The 22,644-nt window shown below is 48.2% G+C and overlaps 1 protein-coding gene across 5 annotated transcripts in view; it reads left to right on the forward strand.

The window, feature by feature from the left end:
• IKZF1 (IKAROS family zinc finger 1) overlaps positions 1-22,644 on the forward strand; it is an 89,784-nt gene that overhangs the window by 14,060 nt on the left and 53,080 nt on the right. For all 5 annotated transcript variants that reach the window (XM_081243468.1, XM_081243465.1, XM_081243466.1 and 2 more), the window contains exon 3: positions 7,517-7,636. In XM_081243468.1, the coding sequence (XP_081099594.1) occupies positions 7,517-7,636 (120 nt within the window). The remainder of the gene's footprint in view (positions 1-7,516; positions 7,637-22,644) is intronic.

Genomic DNA, 22,644 nt, shown 5'->3' on the forward strand with positions numbered 1-22,644 from the left:
CACGGCCAATCCCAGGTAAGCGTCTCTGCGAGAATGGCCCATGTGGTCCTCTGGGCATGGCCAACCTGCCCCCATGGGTTTGCAGTTTGTGACTGAATTCTGCATCTGGGCCTCGGTCCGTCCTGGTGATGGATATCAGGGCTGAGCGTGTGGCTGCCACGCTGCCTGCTCGCTGCTCCCGGGAGATGGGCAGGAGGGGAGATTCAAGTTCCCTCCACCTGGAGACGGCCTCCTGCAGCCCACGGTCCCCCCTGCTGTGTCCCTGCCACTCCTGTCATTTAGAAAGTCTGGATCGAACTCCCCAGGCTGTGAAGTACCCGCAGACTCCTGGCTTTTCAGCTGCGGCGTGTAGGCAGCTGACGGACAGTTGGTGGACGTGAACATTGGTCAACACGTTCGGCCTCATCTGTAGAAACGAAAGTTGTGTTGGCTTAATCAGCCCAGGAGGCGTGCTCGCACACAGGCACCGGGCGTCGCTGCCGATGCTCGCTGCAGCGTTGGTGCTGATGCTGGAACGCGTCGGTCCCTCCGTGCCCTTGTTCACTCAGCTCTGAACAGTGAGGGCCATGTGGACACAGTCATGTGGGAAGACATCCAAGATGTACGTGAAGGTGAGAAGAGCGTGTTTCAGGATGATATGCAGAGCATGCTACCATCCTTTGAAATGAAAACATATCACACACACACACACACACACACACACAGACTTTCCACGTGCCTGTATATACGTTTAGGAAAATTCTGGAGTGATACTTATTACACGTGCACTTCCTCTTAGAAGACTGAGGATGGAAGGAAGGGATGGGTTAGAGACGAAGGGGACGGAGACTTTGGTTTTCCGTCTTCTACCTTTCAGCGTTGTTTGGATTTATTTCCCTTAAACACAGTCTTTGTTTCTTAAATGTAAGTAGAACAGCAACAACAATAAAACTATTTAAGAAAACAAAAATGTTTGCTCTTTGGAGCCTGTCCTTCAGCTTGGCCAGGATCTGATCGCTGCTGGTAGATGCAGCCTGAGCTGAAGGACAGGTGAGTCCCATTCCCTGGAATTGCAGACCATGGCTAGAGGTGATGAGAGGGTCAGAAACACGGGATGTTAAACATCCCAAAGGCGCAAAGAGACCCCTTCGTGGTTTCTGATCCTCTGTGTTCCCTTGTCACCTTCTTCTTGGGTGGCTTCCAGATTGGCGTCTTACATGACGCATTGAGGAGGAGACCCCTTGGATCCATGCAGACTCTGCTGTCCCAAAGGCAAAGCCGAAAGCCCGAGCCTGGGCTGGCATCTCTAGAAAGTTTTGTAGGAGAATGGCCAGTCAATATTCGGATCCCCTCAGTTGGTTACAAGCATAACAAAACTCTCATTTTCTTCTGCTATTTTTCTTGCCCTTAACATTATGCTAAACACTCAATTTGTTTGGAAGTGGCTGAAGAGAAGGTTGGCAGGGGGTGGAGTCAAGAGTGAGGTTGGCCTGAAAAAGCCAAACTCTTCTTTGGTTTAAAAAAGATTCAAGATTTGGTCTGCAATTTACTTTTGCATACTCCTAGCAAAGGAAATGCTACTTTTAGTACTTTACACAAATAGTCCTTTGGATTGTGTCAAGCTTGGAGCATTCTAAACAGAGATTGGAGCATTTAAAGAGTTGTGCCCTTTTTTAAAATATATTTTTTAAATTTATTTATTTATTTTTTGGCTGCGTTGGGTCTTCATTGCTGCACGCGGGCTTTCTCTAGTTGCGGCGACAGGGGGCTACTCTTCATTGCGGTGCGCGGGCTTCTCACCGTGGTGGCTTCTCTTGTTGCGGAGCACGGGCTCTAGGCGTGCGGGCTTCAGTAGCTGTGGCTTGCAGGCTCAGTAGTTGTGGCGCACGGGCTTAGTTGCTCTGTGGCATGTGGGATCTTCCCAGACCAGGACTCGAATCCATGACCGCTTCGTTGGCAGGCAGATTCTTAAGCACTGCGCCACCAGGGAAGCCCACATTGTGCCATTTTTACTAAAGATTTGAAGCATACTTTTTCTACTTCTTGCTGCTTCTCCAATACGGTCCTTATAATGATCACTTTTCCTTTTTGATTTCTAAAATGGAGGAAGGTGGCAGTAAGTTGTAGAATAAGGATGTACATTTAGCCAAACAGAAGTTGAATTTTTGATTTATATGAGGAATATGTTCTGAATCATCCCCTTTTCCCACAAAATTATTCCTTGTTATATGCTGCTCCCAAAAAAGAAAAATAGATTTTTTTCTAAGTTGAACCCTATGAAATTGCCACTATCACAGGTAAAAGAAGTCCCAACATCAGCAATTTCATAAAGAGTCCACCTAACCTATGTGTACTACTCCCTTGAAAAATAGAGAAGTACTTAATACCTAACTTTTTTTTCAAACTACCTGTTTCTTTCTACCCTGGGATTTATCCTAAATGTGGACTGAGCCCTGGTTTACAGGGTCTTGCATATAGTAGACACTCAATAAATATTTACCCACTTGCACCCACCAGAGTCGGGAAATGGTGTTGAATAGGCTTGGAGGAGAGTGTGTCTAAAGCAAAGCCATCCTTTCCTTTAGGGCACATCTCCTTCATTCTTTGGGTAAGTTTTCTATTGCTTTCTCTGTCTCTCTTTTATCTGGCACACCTTCCAAATTATTGGTTATGCGTGTGGTTTATGGTTTGTCTTGGGTCCTAAGGGAAGAGGCAGCCTGTGGGAGGACGGGAATTGTGAGGCCTGTATCAGCACCTCATCTGTGCCTCCAGCTCTGAGACCTGAAACTGTTCTCCATGCCTCCTGGACCACTGTGTGTCCTCTGCAAAATGGGGGACTGGAGCCAGTTGAGCTCAGAGGATGCTCAGGCTCCTGGGGCCCTATGGGATGTTTTCTTAGTGGTTGTTTGTAATGTTCGTTGGAACAAGGAAATAAGAACTATGCTCTGTAGACATCCATTGCCTGCCTGGGAAATGAGGCTCATCTATGTTGAAGTGTCAGTGCAAATGTTAATCAGAGTAAATCACATTGATTGAGTGCTTGATATTGACCAAACACCACCCTCAGCATTTTTCTCCTTTCAACTTTACAAGACCCCCGTGAAGAAGACACAGGGACCATCTTCAATTCACAGGGAGCTGAGACTCACAGTTTCAATAACCAATCAGAAGTCCCATGGGAGCCAGACATGGCACTGAGCAGGAGCTTCCCCACTCTTCTGTAGAGTCTATTTTCTGAGTTGTTATTTACACCCAGGAATTATGTTCTCCTGGGTAACTGTGCATAGTAAAAGCTCATCCACTAGGGAGAAAGGGAATCACAGAACTTTGTTGGGTGAATTATAATCTACTTGAGGAATATTTGCTTGCTGTTGATAAGCTAATTATACAATTTTCTCATCTAATGTGCCCAAAATGCTTCTCATAGGTAAAGCTTTATTTGAAACATGGGTAGTAGGTAACTTACATAGAAATTGGTAAGAAGTTTCTTTCATTTTTCTGAATAAGTAAAATGACCTCTCACCTCCCAAATTCTTCCATTTCAATACTTGATTTCTCACTGTCTACAGTTCTGCGTGTCTGTGTGACATTGTACATGCACTTGGGGGACATATGGGCACTTGGTGCTGTGCATACCTCTTTCTATAGGATGTTACAGTTACAAAATAATACCGTAAGCTTATTTAGCATATTAGCATCCATGCACTTTATTATTTTATCCTCACAACAACCTTGTGAGCTAAGCCAAAATCATGTTTTTTAGCCTCATTGTACTCTTGAGGAAAGAGACTTAAAGAGGTGACTTATGATGGAATCTGTCTTACAGTTGGTCAAATCTGAGCTGAACCCCGTGTCAACTAACTTCTAGTCACAGTGTGTTAATATCTGCTATGTGTTGACTTGATTTAACAACTTCATTTTCTTATCTTTTATCATGGTGGTGTGTTTTATACCTGGTGTTGTATTTTAAGTGGTTAACTGGGTGAATTGGTTTAAAAGCAACACATAAAAATATGTTTGCTCCCCGTGAAGGTTTTGATGAAGTGGTGGAGGTTCATCGTGGAACTCTCCGGCAGGGAAAGGATCCCAGGGTCGCTGAGTACCGAGGCTCAAGCCAGTGATTAATGCCTCAGTAGCCGCTGCTCAAACTTGGGGGCTTTTAGGCAAATCAGATGAGCTCTTAAAAACCATCACAGAGTGCAGGCCAGGTGAGGCTGAATTCCAGCAGGGCTCGTGACAGGCACACGGCTGTCTCACCTCGCTCTCTTCCAGTACTGACTTGTTACCAGATGCCCCTGCACACGCCGAGACTGATGTTTTATTCTCGCTTCTTCTGCATGGGGAGCTCCTGTGGATCGACCCGGCCCAGGGTATTTAGAATCACGGCCCCTACCGTTTCCATTATTCCTTTTTCTCCCCCGTGTAGGAAACAATGAAAGCGCTGAGATGCTGCAGGACTGCCGGGCTGTAGCTCAGCACAGGAGTCCAGCCAGACGGAAGCACGCCTAGGATCCCACCAAGTTCTAGTTGGTCTTGTTCCCAAGAAAGGAATCAGCTAAATTTGAGAAAAGATTATGTGGATGCATTTTTCACATGAATGGAGGAGAGAGACCACATCCCTTCACTGGATGAATCCCGAATCTTTATGATGCTCCCTTGGTTTCTCATGCCTGGGTATCTAAATTGATCCCAGAGTTCTCCAATGTCATCATCAGGAAGCTCAGAATAATAAAAAAAAACAAAACAAAACATGAATACAGTCTAGTTTCTCAGTGTCCCACTCCCAGCCCGTAACCATGACAGCTGGTTAATCAGAAAGGCGAACGTGCACACCCCACACTCTGTACCTTAATGATCTGGTCAGTTTGTGGGGCCAGAGTTCCCATGGTCAGTTCTGTGGAGGCTCCTTGGGGGCCTTCGCAGAAGCAAGTGGCCTGGGCCTCTGGTCCTTCAGCCCTCCCTACCCTGCAGTGTCCCCACTTTACACAGAAGACGGGTTTCGTATATTGAAGTTCTGTGTAAGAACTAGAGATTTTCACCCGAAGTGAAGTAAGTCAGGCAGAGAAAGACAAATATCATATGATATCGCTTATATGCGGAATCTAAAATACGATACAAATCAACATACCTACGAAACAGAAACAAACTCACAGACGTAGAAAACAAACTTATGGTTATCAAAGGGGAAAGGGGGGAGAGATAAATTAGAAGTTTGGAATTAACAGATACACGCTACTATACATAAAATAGACGAACAGCAGGGTCCTACTATATAGCACAGGCAACTGTATTCAATATCTTCTAATAACCTATAATGGAAAAGAATCTGTAAAAGAATATGTGTGTGTGTGTGTGTGTGTGTATAACTGAATCACTTTGCTGTATACCTGAAACTAACACAATATTGTAAATCAACTTTACTTCAATAATTTAAAAAATATATTATTCTTACCAAAAAAAAATTGAAAAAGAGTCCTCTGACCACCTCCCTGAAGTCCTCAAGGTTTGAAGACCATAACTCTAGGAAAGCAGAAGGAAAAAAGAGTTGTCGGTTGGTCATATGCTTCCTGCAGGCTCCTGTTCAGAACTTTGGCCCACCTGTACAGGTGAACAGTAGCACTGCGTCTTTAGCTGTTGCTACTTTTAAAGTCTTCCTTTTAGGGTGATGAAAATACTACTGATGTAATGCACATTTAGTGTAACACAAGCACTTCAATCAATTTCTCTCTGGCCTTTGGCTTTTCCTTGGGAAATTCTTATCATCCTGCCCCACCTTTAACTATCCATCTTGTATTGGCTATCCAGATATACCCAATAATGCTATTTCTGAAAGTATGCCAATTGAGGTAATTACAGCTAAGCTGGAATATTAAACTGTGATGTCTGTTTGCTAGAGAATGCGCTACTATTCCCCAAAGCATCACCTTGGTGCCTTGCAGCTTCTATTTTAAATTATTCCTGGAAGGGTCATCTCCTGTGCTGGGGACGCTTGCACTGGTCCTGCCCATCCCCTGAAGGGTCGTGTCGCTTTTGCAGGTGGTTTATTCAAACAAACAAGACGATTTCACACTCTGCCTCTCCCTGTCTTCCAGGTTTGCCCTCATCATCATCTGTGCGCTCTCCTGCAGGTCTGGGCTTCTGTGCAGGAATAGCCTTTGTCTGGGATGCCAGGTTGCCGGCCCAGCCAGCAACCCGCAATCCCAGCCCATCCCTTTTCCAGGAACCTTCCTTGAGGCTCCTCATCCCTGCTTGTCTTCCACAGCAGTGCTCATGTGCTATTCTGCATCCACTGGGGGCCCCACCAGCCCTTTCCTTGCCTGGGTTTATTGTCTCCTAACTCAATTTTAGGTAACATCCATGTTAGAAGGTACAGGGGTTTCCATTTCAAAGGAGAAGGAGCATTTTCTACACATCTAGGCTTCCCAGTATTGAGTTCTTGGGAGTGGGAGTGATTTCCCCATTTCTGGAGCTTCCGATGAAACATTTTAATATAGTCAAAAATAGAGTCGGGCATCCTGTAAAACCCTATCTCATTTGGTAAATCCTACTTTGTGAAGCAACTTTTGGAGTTGTGTGGATTCTGTTTTGTTTTCATATTTTGAGGATAAAACTTCCCAGTGGCCGACTCTCTGTGCAGGCGGGGCAGAATCGTGTTGATTCCCTGTTCATCCTCCTTCCAGACTTCCCGGCCCCATCAAGTTAATCAAATCGGGCGGCTGGCAAAATACGTAACCCCTGGCTCTTGAAAAAGAGAGTGAACAGACCCAGAATGTGTAGCTCTGAGCAGGATGCTGCATCTGGTGACCTTAAAATCGAAATAATATGAGGGTGTGGTGAGCAGGCTTGTAGGAGGCTAAAGTGGAACAAACTTACAGGGGAAAATTTGGCCCTAACACGTGAAGAGGCTTAAAAATGTGGATGCCTTTTGACCCAGGCATAAAACTCCCGGGGTTTGTACTATGGTGATTCTTAAAAACGTGGGCAGAAGCTGTCTGTTTGGAGGTTTACCACAGTGTTGTTTCATAAAAAAAAAAAAAAAAAAAAAAAAAAAGATTGAAAATCTAAGTTCAAAAGTAGAAAAAGGATTTAAGTAAATCCTAGTGTGCCCATGCAATGAAGTATTACACAGACACCACAAAGTTATGGAAGTAGGGCCACTGGTTATGAGAATGTCTAAAAAGTGCAGTTTATTCTGATCAAGAACATATGTCACCACGCATTATCCATCATATATAAGTATCCATGTATGTGTACACACACGCACACGCACACACACCACAGTTTTAATAGTGGTGATCTCTAGGTGATATGTATTTTTCACATCTGTGTCCTCTCGGTTTTGGGTGTGGCAATGATATTATTTTATAAAAAGGAAAGCAGGTTCTAATCCCCAGAGAGAGACGTGAACTCAATCCAGTAACTCGAATGAAGCCAAGCCACGGTGAGGCCCAGGCTGTCCCTGCTGACCCATTGCAGCGACCACCACCCCAGGGTTGACCATGTCCCCAGAAACTCAAGCTCCTAATTGCCTCCTCAGGGAAGGAAAGCCCCCCGGTGAGTGACACCCCCGACGATGGCGATGAACCCATGCCTGTCCCTGAAGACCTTTCCACCACGTCTGGAGGCCAGCAGAGCTCCAAGGGTGATAGAGGACTGGGTAAGTGGCCTCCTGTCCACAGACTGTCACGTGCTCTAGTCCTCCTGGACCTTTGTCTCCTTACAGTCATTTCACCTGTGGTTTCCCCTCCACCCCCATGTCAAGGAAACACGAAATGCAGGACGGGGCCCTATTGTATGCAGGACGGGAGACCCAGCTCAGTGTGGTCTTGAGTCCCATGTGGGAAGCCACGTGGCCAAGCTGCGGAGCATCCCCCAAAGCAGGCACATCACTGGCCTCCTGTCCTCAGCGCACTGCAGCAACATCCAAGTTGATGGACTGTAGATAGGGAAGATTATCCATTTTATCCATGTATAAATTATCCAATTTATCCATTTATTGCCATTATGTGTAATGGCAATAGGGCTGTTCATTTTCCTAGCTTTGGTTTAGAAGGAGCCGAATCAGGCCATGTTAAGTTATCCTTCTCATCTCTGTTTCTTGAATGTCCAGTTTAACTGACAGTAGAAAATTTGACAAGTAGAAAAATTTTAATGTTTAAAAAAAAATCTAGATAATCTTGACTAGCAGACATTTAACACGCCTCCTCCATAAAAGAATGTATATGGAAGTATCTGCAGTCTCTCCCCTGGTTAACCTACCCAGGCTACAGTTCATGGTGAGAAATCTTAATCCACCCTCTTTAAGAAAACAGAGGCCCGGAGAAATTCAGTGAATTAGCCAAGGTCACATAGCAGGGTCAGAAGGAGACTCAATTTCTGACTCGAAGACTGGTTTTCACTCCATTATACCCTCTTCTCATCAGCTAATGAGTCAACGGTTCCTTGGACTACCTATCTTTTTTCTTTTTATAAAGATAAAACTGTGATGTTGAGAGCCACTTATCTGCACAAAAGAGTATCATGAAGGGTACACAGGTGGACATGAGGTAGGACAGGTAGGACAGATCTCATGCGGATCAGCTCATAAGCGCCACAGCCAGGGAGGGCACGTGGGTAAAGTTCTCGGGGTTCTGAAAATCGCCAGTGATTTTCCTGTAGGATATCCTAATGTGATAACCAGGAAACATATTTTGTATGTTTTCATGTGTCTTGGAAACCAAATAGACTCTGGGTATTATGGTTCTTCTGTTTTAATTTAGCTCTACAGCTAGCTGTACAAACAGACAAAGATAGTGGCTAAAGCCCTTTGACATAAGGTGAACCAAGAAAACAAGTACGTTTCTGAATTCCTTTTCCCTGTTAGAAAATGTGTATGTGGGTGAGCAGGGGGAGAGAAGAAGGTTTGTGGGTCTTGCCCTTTGTTCCACACACAGCCTTTCAGGGTTTCCCAAAGCTGAGACCCAAAGGAGCATGCTTTCTTGTAACTGATGCATTTATGTTGAAGATTGTCTTCTGTTTATTACAAGAGATACTGGTTTGTCCTACACCCTGTACTGCTGCAGGGTTTCCTTTCAAGGCACGTTTACATAAATTAAAAGATCTAATTTAAATAAAAACATTAGGACAATGAGGGTGTGTCTACATGATAAAAACTTGCAAAGGCTCAGGGACCAAAAGGCAGAAGAAATTATGTGGATACGTACCCACTCACCATTTAAATGAACCGAGAACCCAGACGTCAGAGTTAGGACTCTGGGGTCATTATGGAGAAACTGCGGAGCCCCCCACCCCCACCCCCCGCACCGAAATCCCTGCAGCTGCTGTGCAGGCTGACAGCCATAGTCACCTTGGGCAACCTGTAGAGAACTGAAAGTCGGGCCGGTTCCTGGGGAGTGAAGAAGCGTCCACTTGCTGTAGGTAAACAAGCCTTCGTTATAAATGCCTTCACGGTCTACATATACCACCCCTTAAGAACTTCAGGTTGTGGGTGATCTGCCTTGGGAAGAGGTCATCAAGCCCCTGGTTCCAAGGCTGCGTCCTGGTGGTGAGATCCGGGCTGGGTCCTGACAGAGCCCGTGCGGGCGTGGCTGGTACAGCCGGGGGGTGTGATCTCCCGCAGGCTCTTTCCAGTGCTTGGTCGCCATGCGACACGATGCTCACCCACTTCTCCTTTCAGCATAAGGTTTCTAAAGACTGAATTTCAGAGTTGTAAGACTTCAAACGCCCAAGCATCCTCTTTCCTTGGTTTGTAAATAGCGGCTGCCGTGTGGACAGGCAGGGAAAGTGGCTGGAAGTGGGGGCCAGGGACAGAGACGTGATGGGTCACTGCCAGGAAACTAGAAAGGACAGGAGCAAGACAGCGGGCAGGTTTAAGGGGACAGGTGAGCGGGAGCGCATCCCAGAGGACCGAGGGGTGGAGGGAAGCGTCAAGGGAATCGACTGCTGTTCGCGCTCGGCCAGTGAGCGTTAGAAACCAGCCTCTATGGTTTTTGAAGGAAATCAGCTGGCTTGAGTAGGCGGTGCTAGGTTGTTTATTAAAGTAATGCATCTTAGGTAGCACTGAACAAATGAAGTATGTCAATAGCGTTAGGAGACCACTTGAAAAGGTGGGGAATTCGAAGCTGGAAGGAGAAGGAAAGGCACTCAAAGGCGTGTTTCCTCAGCTCCCTGGGAAGAAAGCAAAGGAAGGAGGGTCAGGGCACAGACAACAGGAAGCAGTTGGGGGCCCCTCCCTGCTCGGGGGGCCCCTCCCTGCTCGGGGGCCCCTCCCTTCACAGAAGCAGGAGCAGCACAGCACAAAAAGGCAGAGCCTGGGAGAAGGCACCGGGGAGGGTGGTGAGGAGGCCGGAGGCTGGCCGGGGAGAAGGCGCCCCTGGGAGGGCAAGGGTGGAGCCTGGGCCCCTCCCAGGCAGACCTCCGAGCCTCGGTGCCCTCATGTCAAACGGGCCGCAGCATCGGGACTCAACTCACAGAATGGTCTCCAGGGGTAACTGAAAACATGCGAGCACGCTTTGCTGAAGACAGAACCACAAAGTCAAACAGTAAAACAGTAAAAGGCAGACAAAGATCTTTTAAAGGTTTATGGGCAGAGTGAAGGAGCCTGTTGTAGCTTCCCCTGAGAGAAGGGAACGAGAATGGATAAGATTTGCAGCACCAGGAATAGAAGAGGAATTTATTAATTAAAAACATGGGATCCAGAGAACAAGCAAACCGAAAACACAGCCAAGAAGACGGGGGAGGGATCAGTTAGGAGAGGGCAAGACCGAGGGGGACATGGAGGTGCTGGCTACCCCCAGACCCAGGGTCCAGTCAAGGGTGCTGGTTCCTCCGGTGGAAATGTCAAGGAGAGACGGCGAGAGGCCGAAAGATGGGGAAAGATGGGGAAGCCTTAGGTGAGACTAGATCACTGGGTGTCTGTTTTAGAAAGAGCCAAGGGGTGCCCTCGTTACCAGGTTTAGACAAATCGAATCCCAACCAGGAGAACAGACCTGAGTAATGAACACGTGGTTGGGAAAGGTGGGAACCAGCCCCCTGAGATGGGGAGGCAACGGCTCACTGGTGGCAGGTCATTCCCAGCACGAGAGACGTAATGGGTTTGCGCCTCAAGCCTTCCCCCAGTCTTGAGGGAAGTCCTGCAGGACCGTGTGGAAAGGGGGTCAGAGGAATAAGGCCAAGGCCAAGGCTGTTGCTCTCATCTGCCTCCAGGTTCTTCTGGGCCTGAATAAGAGGAAGCAAGGGTCTGAAGTGCAGCGTGAAGAATGGAAGATAGACACAGCAGAGAACTTCCTGGCCGTGAGGGATTTAGTCATCAGGACAGTCCACTTAATGACTTGCCAGCTTGTTCTTCTGAAGTGGTCTCTGTAAAAATGAGAGAAATCGCGCCTCTCTGAAGTGGTTGTGTATGAAACTGCTGACACGGAGGATGCACTCAGTGACCTCCTAAGGCAACCCCCAAATTTACCCCCAATCACCCATGGCAGGTGCCCTAGAGAAGTGGAAAATGGGTCGGGAGTTCTCCTGACAGCTGTGGACCAGGGGTGGTTAGAAGTGTCTCGTGTAGAAATGATGTCAGGACGGGCGTGTAACAGGACAGATAAGCGTCGTGAGTAAAGGAACGAAAAGCTTACTTCTCTTCCTCCTTTATTCAATAACCCGTACATTGCTTTCTTCCTTCAGGCGTGGATTTTTACCCATTCCTGCCTGACTCTCCCTTGGCTTGTGTGGGTTTCCCTGCCCTAAACTTGGGCAGGGGTCCTCCAGCGCCCTCATGCTATATCAGTGAGTGCACGGGCCTGGAGAGGAAGAGTGAGGACTGCAGGCTGGCTGGTTCCGGCCCCAAGAGAGACTGTGAATAAAGTCAGAAGCCCCTTCCCCTTTGCGTGTAGATGGCTGGCAGGGAAGGAGGCTTGCTGGGCTGGAACAGAAGAGACAGGGAGAGGCCAGAGATGGAGAAGAGAGATTTGAGGCCAGAAAACCAGATGGTACCCTAAGAGAGATGCCTGGCAAGGTTAGGATTTAACGTAGAATCAAAGGGAAGACCCAGGAGCAGGAGCCCAGTCACGCCCAGGGGGTGGTTGAATTAGCCGACAGCCAAAGACTCGAGGCTGCTTTGAGGTGGAAGGAGGCTTTCCAAATGGCTCGGTGGGCTCCATGGACAGACAATCAGGCTGACCTTGTGTAGTAGTCACTCGAATGCAGAGGGAGATGCGGGGTTGGGTGCCTTTGAATACGGGGCGATGACGTGTGTTTGTGCGTGCCCTGCCACATTCTAGAATGTTCTTCCCTTGCTCAGGACCTACACCCAGAGTAGGGCGGCAACAGCCATTGCTTCCTGGGTGGTTTATTGTAGGACCTAAGTCCTGCAGGTCACATCCCCCAGAGTGGTGTTTGGAGCATTTTTGAAGCTGAATTCTTGCATCCGCTTGGGTCCTTGGGTCCTTCCCTTGGAAGATTTTGACCAGAGTTTGATTCACCCTGGCAAAAATGGAAAGAAAAAAAAAAGTAGAAAAAAAAATCTGGCGTTCTTCCCCCTGGAATCCAGGAAAATGATTGTGTCTACACATAAATTCTCTTTTTTGGTCCACTCACTTGAAATAAACATTACTTTATTCCATCATGAGTTCCAGACCTAAAGTGTGAATCGTAAGAGGATTCATATATTTTTCACTGGTGATTCTGGTACCAGATCTCACTTTTGTTTTAAAGTTCTAGGCAGGGCACCAAGACGGTGGCAGGACAGTGGGTGAGGGCTGTAACACCTCTCCACAGCCTGGGTGGATGGGAGATGCTGGAGAGAGTTTTTCACGGTGGAAAACAGTGGGCTTTGGTCTAATTGGAGCTGGGGCGCTGGCGTTTGAGTACGGATGCTGCGCCCGCTTATCTAATCAGCAGTTAGAGGAAGTCGTTTTTATCTGTGCAATGCATCTCCTCTGAACCGAGAAACCCCATTTGAGCTCGGGAGAACTATTATCTCACAGCATCTGAGCATTAGCTGCAGCTGGTCTCGAGCTTGCTGGGATGGGATGTGCGCCGTGAAACAGTCTCACAGAGAAACCCGTCCAGGGCTGAACTCCATCCAGGGCTCGGGTATCTTGGTTTCCAGATTTCTTCTGAGGAACAGCTCAAAGCATGTCATTTAGATTCGTGTTCGCGTCTCTGTTTTATTTAGTTCCTTACTCCTTTTCATAGTTGACACATTGTGCAGTGCTTTTGATGGGGCACCTTTTAAAGATCCTGTCCTCTTCATGTTCCAATTTGCTGTCTCTGCCTGGGGTGCCTGGTGAAGACCACAGAGGCTACCATACATCAGCAAACAAAGAGGAGGCCAGTTGGAAAGATTCTCATTTTTCTGAATTTCCCAAAACGTGAGACACAGCATCCAAAAAACAATATATATATATTTTGCCTACTGTCTAAGTCGTTCTAGTTTTGAAGAGGGACTATTATGTAGCAGGTTCATTGCTTCCCATTTAAAAGTAAATGTTAAGTTTTTTCTGAACTCTGTTTTGTGGGGCAGTGCAAACCACTTGGAAATCATGATCTTTGTGGAACATCAGGACCTGTTGGTACACGAAATTAAAATAAGTGGTTGTGTGCTGCATGGGGTACCATCCTGTACTGGGTTTTGGTATATAAGGTGAGACCAGGCAGCAGAGGCTTCTGTGTGTAGTGCCTTGGGGTGTGTGTGTGTGTGTGCGTGTGTGTGTGTGTGTGTGTGTGTGTGTTCGTGTGTGTTCTGTGTGGTAGTCAACAAGACACCACAGTGGGTCGCTTGGAGGAGCATCTCTGTGCCTGGGGCCCAGCTGCAGGGATTCCGTCCTGCTGGCCCTGGCAGGTCGCCTCCCTGTGGGGTGAGGGCGTCACCTTGCCCATCGCTGTAACCTAGGGCGAGCGCCAGGGGGGTGGCGGGGCCGCGAGGTAGGGGCATCGGTGTAGCGGCAGCCGTGTGTGTCATCATCACCCATCAGGCGTGCTGGCTGTGAGATCTCTGCGGGATCTGGACACCAGATGAGCACGTACTCAGGTCACCTCCTGGCAGGTGACTTCGGGGAGAAGCACCGAGGCGGTGACCTCACAAGACGCCGAACATTCCCAAGAAAGAAGGCACACGGGAAGCAGCGCGTGATCGGTGTGGCAAGACTGGAGGGTCTCAGCAAACTCCGGGTCCTTCCCAGCGGCTGGAGAGAGCGGGATACGAGGAAAGGCCTGGCTGGAGGGTGGAGGGCTCGTGAAGGTCCCCCCACCAACCCCGCCGTGGTGAGGGCTGGCCCAGCGGAAGGATGTGCTTGGGGACGAGGGACTCGCGGCGCTGAGCTGTCAGGACACCCGAGGGCCAGTGTGTCCTGCTCGTGCTCGGAGGTCAGTGACCACACGGCTGGAAGCTGTCACGGTGTGTGTGACCGAAAGCAGGGCCCCTGCTGGAGGCCAGGCTGCTCCGGGCCTCACACTCCTCTCACCTCCCCACTGGGAGGTGGGACCGCACCGTCGAGGTTGGCTTTGTGCTTTGCTTGAACTTGTGTTTCTGTGACTCTTAGGACATGAGGACCTTCCATTCACTAACAGTAATATTGACTGAGCCCTGCTCCCTGGCTGGCTGACGCAGCCGCTGCCTTGCCGACCTGAGCAGTTACAGCTTGCAGACTAATAGCCCAGCCCCGTACGGCCCGGCAGAGCGCTCACAGGGACATCAAGTTCTCTCTAAAGAAAGTGGGCAGAAAGGCTTGTTCCCAGCTGGGCTGGGGGTGGGGGTGGGGGGCCCTGGGGAGACGCAGGCAGCTGAAGTTCTCACAGAGGCGCGAAGGTGAGTCACGTCTGACCTTAGGAAACGGGTGGCAGGTGGGCGGGGCGGGAGGGGGTGGGCCACGTCACAACCGGGGCCCCCGTGGCCAGCTCTGGGAGCGAGCTGTGGGCTTTGGAGGGGACCCCGCAAAATGTTTCCTCCAGACCGGAGTGCTGGCGAGATCATCTGGTGACAGCAAACAGGGAGAGATGTCCTGTGCCTGAGCCGGGAGGGGCCGGGTGGGGAGGCGATTCCCAGCAGTGGCCACGCCGTGTGTCCACGCGGCGTGGGCACGTGTGTGAAGGGACTGCAGCGGTTCTCTTAACAGAACGGGAAATGGACACAGAGTTGGGGTTGACTGGAAGTCCGTTGACAAGCCTGAGGCCAAGGAACTGTCTGGAAGGCAGGGCATGGGAGGGGTGGACGGAGCTGGTCCGGCTATGCCAGGAGGGACGCTGAGCACCAGGGCCTTGGGAATACATGCGTGTGATTGTCTGGAAGAGAAAGCAAGGGAGGAAGCAGGGAATGAGTTGCTTGATCCGGGTACATTTTTCTGGAAAGAAACATGGTGTAGAAGTTACCGGGATAGAGGTTTTAGGGAAGATGCGAAGCATGAAAGGGTGGACGGAGGGGCTGGGCAGGGGCCTTCGGGAGTTGGGTGGTAGCTTCCCAGAGGGCTCGGCAGGGGTGGAGGCCCAGCTCGAAATGTAGCAGAACAGCAGGGGCCGGGGAGCTCAGGCAGCTGGCAGACAGTAGGGATGCAGGGACGAGCCGGGAGCAGGCTGCGAGGATGCAGCCGGGGAGGATGCTCGGGGTGGCCTGTGTCAGAGGAGGATAGTTAAGTCTGTTAGAAGGCAGATAGGAAGGAGTGACTGGAGAGAAAGGACTAATATATGACAGCCCAGTGGAGCCCCAGCACAGGCAGGACCAGCCATCCAGGGGCTGGGCTGGGCTGGGGTGTCTGCCTTTCCTGTCCCCCACCAGGCCCTTGTGACCCTCTCCCCTCCTGCATTCAGTCTCCATTCGGAAATGCCACGTCCGAGGGGCCCTCCCTGACCTAAAGTGGCAGCGCCAGCCTCTCACTCTTCACCTGTGTCCCCACTTGCAGGGACAGTGCGCCCCTGGGCTTTGCTCAGTGCATCCCAGCCTCCGGTGGGCGCCCAGGACGCGGGCACCGAATGCATGGGATGGTGGCCCAGCTTTCTCAGGCAGAGAGCTGGCAGGACAGCAGAGAGAGCTTTTAAGTTGAGGGGGAGGAATTTAAGGCTGCACCCGAATTTAAGGTTCATCACGTGGAGTTTTTAGGCCCCTTTTCTCAATGGGCGCCATCGGTATTTGGGGCAGAGAGGCCTTCCTGGGCTGACTGTCCTTCCTCCCCCAACCAGGGGCTGTTTAGCCACCTGTGTCCCACCTTGGCCCCCTCATCGTGATGCCCTGGTGTCACCACGTTTCCCAGCTGAGAACCATCTAACCTGAGCACCGCCATCCTCACGGGGTTCCATGTGTCCACTCACACGAGCTTCACACTGCAGACGGGCGTTTTGTGGCCGACTGTTTAAGGTTTTTTAATACAGTCAGTAGCGTCCCAGAACCGGAAGTATGACTTTTTTACAAAGGGAATAACCTATAGAAAAACGGGGCCCGGAGAGGTTGGAATACCCCAAGCCTGGCATTTCTAACCAAACTTCCAGTTTTCTTTTTTTGTTTGTTTTTTGTTTTCTGAATTTTATTTATTTATTTTTTATACAGCAAGTTCTTATTAGTTCTCTATTTTATACATAATAGTGTATATATGTCAATCCCAATCTCCCAGTTCATCTCACCACCACCCACACCCCACCCCTGCTTTCCCTCCTTGATGTCCATATGTTTCTTCTCTACATCTGTGTCTTTTACTTCTGCGTTGCAAACTGGTTCATCTGTACCATTTTTCTAGATTCCACATACATGCTTTAATATACTGTAGTTTCATCTTGTGTCTCCAAAGGAGTGTGTGAACTCAGAAATGCTGGTTATTTTTACAAAGAGAAACCAGTGACCGGCTTCCGTCCCTCTTCTTCTGACAACCTAAATTCAGGATCACATTGTACCTAGTTGGTTTGCTGAGGGCAATAAAGATAGATTCTTACCTATCAAAGAGAGATAAACAGTATGTTCTGTTCCAGGGTTTGGGTCCCCATTTTGTTCTCTGCTGTGTTCCATCTGTGTTGAAAGCATACTCAGCTCTGGGGATAAAACAGCCAACCGACATTTTGTTAACTTTCCTTCTACACGGGGTTTCAGAAAGAAATGGAAAAAAAAAAAAAAAAAAAGCTTTTGAGCTGTGGTTGCCAGTTGCCACCTGTCCTATCTGGTTAGGACATTTCTGATTTGGGAAGTGTAAATATAACCCAGAAAAAAAAAAGCTTCCCCTCCTTTTATGCAAAAGTAGAAGCCTAAGCAGAGCTGAGCCCTAACCATTGCCCCGTAAAGTTTCCACAGTACCAGTTCGATGAGATGAAAACGCTTGCTCGGTTGAGCCAGGCCCCAGGAAGCCGCCTTCCTGGTCCCACAGCCGTGGGGCGGGGTTGAGGCCGAGCCCACTGTAGCCGCCAGATAAGCCCAGCACCCTGCAAGGTCTTAGCAGGAACTGCAGTTCACACGTTACCGCAGAGCCGCTCAAAACTGTAAACGCTTTGCCTGTTAGGACTTGGCGGGGGACAGGAGCTTACAGGCAACTAGGAGCCTGTCTTCAGGTTCTCGGGCTGGAATCAAAGCTTCCAGGCTCTGTTTATCTATTGGTAGCCAGCAGACTACCGTGATTGGAAGGATTTACACCAAAGAAATGGGCAAATGCTACAAATTAGGAATTTTTTCTTTTTTTTTTTTTTTTTGAGAGCTAGTTTACCCACATACAGTGGCTTAACTCTGGGTGTAATGTCTTGACAGCTCCAGTGGAAAGCAGGAACTATCTTGCTGATGGCTGTGTGGGGTGGGTGTTTTTTGGAGGGGGTGTTAGGGAAGTCTCAGTCTGTTGGGGAGACCGGGGGCAGTGAGGGGTAAATGCAGCTTGTCCAACACAAGTTGATTCCAAGTGACACTTTGCTGTTGATGTCACAAACTGGAAATGTCACAGCAACTAGATTCTCTGTATTAATAAGTAGAATGCTGCTTTAGCAATTTAGTTTTGCTGCTGGGGGAGTGTGATTAGAAAGGATTCTGTGTCTTATTTATGAGAGTATTATTATTATTTTTGCTGTTATTTCGGTTTGAAGGACTTTAAATGCAAAGCGAGACTTGTCTGCATTCCACCAATATGTTGCTAAATTACAGTGATTTTTCCAGGAAAGCACTGGCCTCATGCTGTTCTTCAAAACACATGGGATTGAACTTGGTCTTCTCAAAAATGTTTTTGTATTGAGTTCCTTGGATGAAACACAACCCTGAGATGTGGGTACAGATCTGGGAGGTGACCTCTGTGATGGTCCCTAAGTATGTGGTGGCTCCACTGGGACATTTTCTCAGCAAGGGCCCAGCATGTGTGAGCGGCCTGGGGAGCGATTGGAAAGCTAATCGCCATGGCAGGACCAGAGAGGCTCTTTCCAACATTCACGCTCGAAGCACCTGACCCTGGCAGCAGCTGGATTAACGGAAGAGTCTTCGTGCCCTACTTTGAGGAGTGAGTTGAGCTGAAAGGATCTTTCAGCAGGTCTAGGGCGTGTCTTGCGAGGCTGCCTGCCAGGAGAACACTTCCCCTGCAGGGGATGTGGCTGCAGGCTGTTGATTTCCACTGAAATCACCCGGGCCTGATTCCGGTGAAGCCCTGAACATCCGGTGTCTTCCCCGCAGGGTGGGGTGTGATGGACGGAAGGCCTGCAACCCTGGGGCCTCACTGTGTTGACAGAGTGCGTGGCAGAGGCGGCCACTTTCCTTTTCAGAATGAAGGACTGCCACACTAGAGGTGAAATCCTGCTGAAATGGGAAAAGGACTTTTATGACAGCCCTGCAGGCAGCTCTGATTATTTTTATTGCTATTATTGGAATCCGGCAGAATTTTGCTCCTGTCACAATATCTCTACTCTGTCCAGTTAAACGCAGTAACAATAAAAATATAACTTCGCCTGGACTCCCCCCAGCACTTCTGATGGGCCTGTCCCCCCGACCACCGCCGTAATATTAAATGATGACGATTAACTATTATCCGGTATAGAGGGCGCCTAGGTAATCCTAGCGTTACGGTTCACGTGGCCTTTGGCGAAATTCATGTTCAGTAGACAGTGCTGTGGTTTTAAGTGAGAAAGAAGAGAAGAGAAGGGAAGGGAAGGGAAGAGAAGAGGAATGATCTTGTCATGATCCACACGACACTTACAATTTTAAACAAGTGCTATTATTACAAATATGTAGACTCAATGCTGATTTTTATACTTGAAGCCAGAGCTATAGGTGTTAACAGTTAAGGGTTTGTATTTGCTCATTTGTTTGTTTTTCCCATTTCAATAGCTTTTTTTTTTTTTTTTTTTTTTTAACTGATGGAGTATCTCCTAACAAGGCATCCTTAAAATCAGCCTGCCCTGTGCGTGCACACACATGCACACTCTCTGCAGGGGAGGTGTGGGGTCCTTCCAGCCAGGTCCTCGCAGACAGCTGGACCCCAAGCCTTCTGAGACATGGTGACCTTGAACAGCCCTTGTTTGGGGAAAGGTTTCATGGATGAAGGACAGCCAGCATTTCTGGAACATATTTGTGAAATCTGGGAATCACCTATTCCAGGGTAACACTGTCCATGGACTATAATGAGACTCACATAGATCATTCTCAGTTTTCTAGGAGTCACATTAAAAAAGAAAAATGGCACAGGTGGGACGAATTTTTATATATATTTTATTTAACTCAGTATGCCCCAAATTTTATTATTTAAACGTGCTCTCAGTATAGACAATCATTAATGACCATTTTACCCCTTTTTTCTACTGAGTCTTTGAAACCCAGTGTGTATTTGAGGTTTACAGCACATCTCAATTTGGATTGCGCATGTTTCAAGGCTCAGAAGCCTCCTGTGTCCAGCGGCTACCTACTGGGTGCAGCAGATCTGGGATTCTATGGAAGTATGTGTCATTACATCATAGAAAACCTTTTACAATTAATTCTTGCTGAAATTAAGCCCCAAACTAGTCTTCCACCCTCTAAAGTAGTTTTTAAATCAGTTTTATCTTCAAAACATTTTCTCAATTGTCATCACAAAGGAATTGGAAATTTTTCATCTTAGTTCTGGTTTTGGCCACATATGATTTAGAGAAAACCTAGGTCCAGTTCCTTTTTTTTTTTTTACATCGTTTGGATTTACTTAACGTAGCTCTGTTTCAGCCGTAGGTTTTGTAGGCATTTGATTAAGTACGCAGTAACAGGAATAAAGCAAAATGTAAACATGTAAAGTAAAGTAGTTTTCCAAAGCATAGTAGCTGCATGGAATACAGAAATCTACTGTTTTTTTTTCTTGTTTTAGTTTTCGTCCATTTGTTTTATTCTCATGCACTCTCTATGGTCCTTTTGGGTGGTGGGAAATCCTTTTGAATGTTTTGAAGCCAGGCAGCTCTTTTATAGACATAAAACCCATTTCCATAAGCGTGCCATTAGGACAGGCACCACATGAACTGAGCTCCAAACCCGGGCACCATCATCGTGGTGAACTTGTTTGCAAACATTGTGGAGGATGAAGCTTCCTGATAACTTCCTAAAAGATGCTGCTGCAAACCTGATGAAGCAATGGGGCAGAGGTGGTGGAGGGGAGGCTTTTTGCTTTTACTGTAGTGGGAAAGGGAAGCAGCCGGTGCCTATACTGCACCCTGAGAAAACAAGCCTGGGGTTTCATCTCGGCACCAGGTCCTGATGCCCGTGCATGGGGCACCCTGGCATCCAGCCAGGCTGAGCTGTGTGCAAGCCAGACCCCAGCCTTCCTGTGCAAGGACGCCTCATGCTTACTTACTGGCTCGCTTCTTGCATCTCAGGAGACAGCGTGTGCTTGTGTGGCTGCTAGGTTTCCTGAGCACAGCAGATCCAAAGAGCCACAGAGGCAGCACTGTGGCTTTGATTGTGCTTCACTCCCTGAGGCTTTTTTTCTTTCTTTCCTCCTGTCTTTCTTTCCTTCTCTCTCTCTTTCCTTCCTTCTCTCTCTCTTTCTTTCCTTCCTTCTCCCTCCTTCCTTCCTTCCTTTTCTCCCTCTCCCCTTCTTTCTTTCTTTTTTCCTTTCCTGCCAGTGTTTCTTCCTTCCCTTTTTTTTTTTTTTTTTTTAATATTGATCTTGGACACAGTTTCATCAAGGTTCTCGAACTTGGTTCCAAGGACCAATAACGGAAACCTTTAGCTCAGGAACAAAGCATCTCAGGTGGCCTCAAGGAGAGGCTGCTCCAGTGCCCTCGGGTACCGCACGCCTGTGCGATAAGTAACCTAACGTAGCAGTACAGTCGGCAGTGACGGGAAGCCTCACAGCCTCCCAAGTTCGAGGTCACTGGCTCTTGCCTTTTGCTGCTTGTTAAATGGAATAGACAGGGATGACCTGGTTCATGATTTGTTGAGAAGAACCACGTCTTTGTACAAAAGGGCTGTGCCAGGAAAAAAACATCGTGGGGAAGGGTTGCCTCTGGAGCTGAAAAGCACACCTTCCCCAGCTCAGCGCACGTGGAGGAATGCTGTGCCACCAGGCTGGGCTCCAGGCCACTGCACCTGAATGCATATGCCCAGCACTTGTCCTCAGGGGCCCAGATTCTCCATCGCTCACACTCACATTGTAGCTTCCGCACCGTCATTCCCTGCTGAGCCCCAAGCACCTACTTTTAAATATTTGGGGCAAGGCTTTCTTTTTCTTTTAGGAATAGTTAAAAGTCCATTTGGAACCTTAGACCTTTGCATGAAAGTGTTGGCTTAGTCTGGGGAATGCTATTGTTTGGTTCAAAAACACAGTTTAATTGTAAAGTAGTGAGAATTGTTTTCTGGGTTGACCTAAGTTCACCCTAAAAAATCACCCCCGGAAGATGATGAGTCCAGCTCGTTGTAGGTTGGAAGCAGAGCTCCCTGCATGCACTGCCTGCATCTGCAGGTACATGGAATGAATCAGACGTTTTCCCTAAGTGCATTCTGTGTAAGGTAGTATTTAAAACTGGCTTGCAAAGCACGGCCATCTTGCTGTGTGTTTGCCACGCGCGTCTCCTCGTGCGTGGGGGGTGGACAGGCCACATCCTGTGCGGCTCCAGATTCCTTTCTTTATCCCTCCCGATGAGTCCTTGATGAAGCCCTTTGGCGCCTGTCTCCCCCATTCTCTTTACGGGTTGGTACCGTAAGGACCTGTCAGCCACATCTCACCTCTGTATCCGTTGTACTCTGGGAAATATATTTCACAACTTCCAAGCTGTGTACCTAAATTCACCTGAGCACACCTGGCCTTCCTGCACTCCATCGGTGCTGAAAATGCAAAACCAGCCTAAAGATGCCGTGAGGCGCATGCGCCACCTTTGGATGTGACCCGCCCTGAGGGCACCGATGCCCAGTGCCCGTGCGTCGTGTCCAGCTAGGTGTCAGGGTCCCTGCAGGCAGCACTTCTGCTGCTTCTCCAGCCCGTAACACAACGAGGGGAAAAGCAGGACGTAATGGACATCCTGACACTCAGAAATACCAAATCCAGTGTATTGTTAAAATCCTCTTTATTGTGTCTGTTCATGAGACTGGCTGTAGAAATAGAAAATCATTTCAGTTGAAAGTCTGGAAACAATATTTTAACCATTGAAGGAAAATAGTGAACACAAATGGGAAGGAAGCAATACTTAACACAGTTGAGGGGAAAATAAAATGTCATCCAAAACTTTAAATCAATATGTATGGGAAGTAAAAGGGAAATGAATATTTTCAGTTTTGCT

This window comes from Mesoplodon bidens (genome assembly GCF_964165515.1).
Source record: "Mesoplodon bidens genome assembly, chromosome: 9".
Lineage (NCBI taxonomy): Eukaryota > Metazoa > Chordata > Mammalia > Artiodactyla > Ziphiidae > Mesoplodon > Mesoplodon bidens.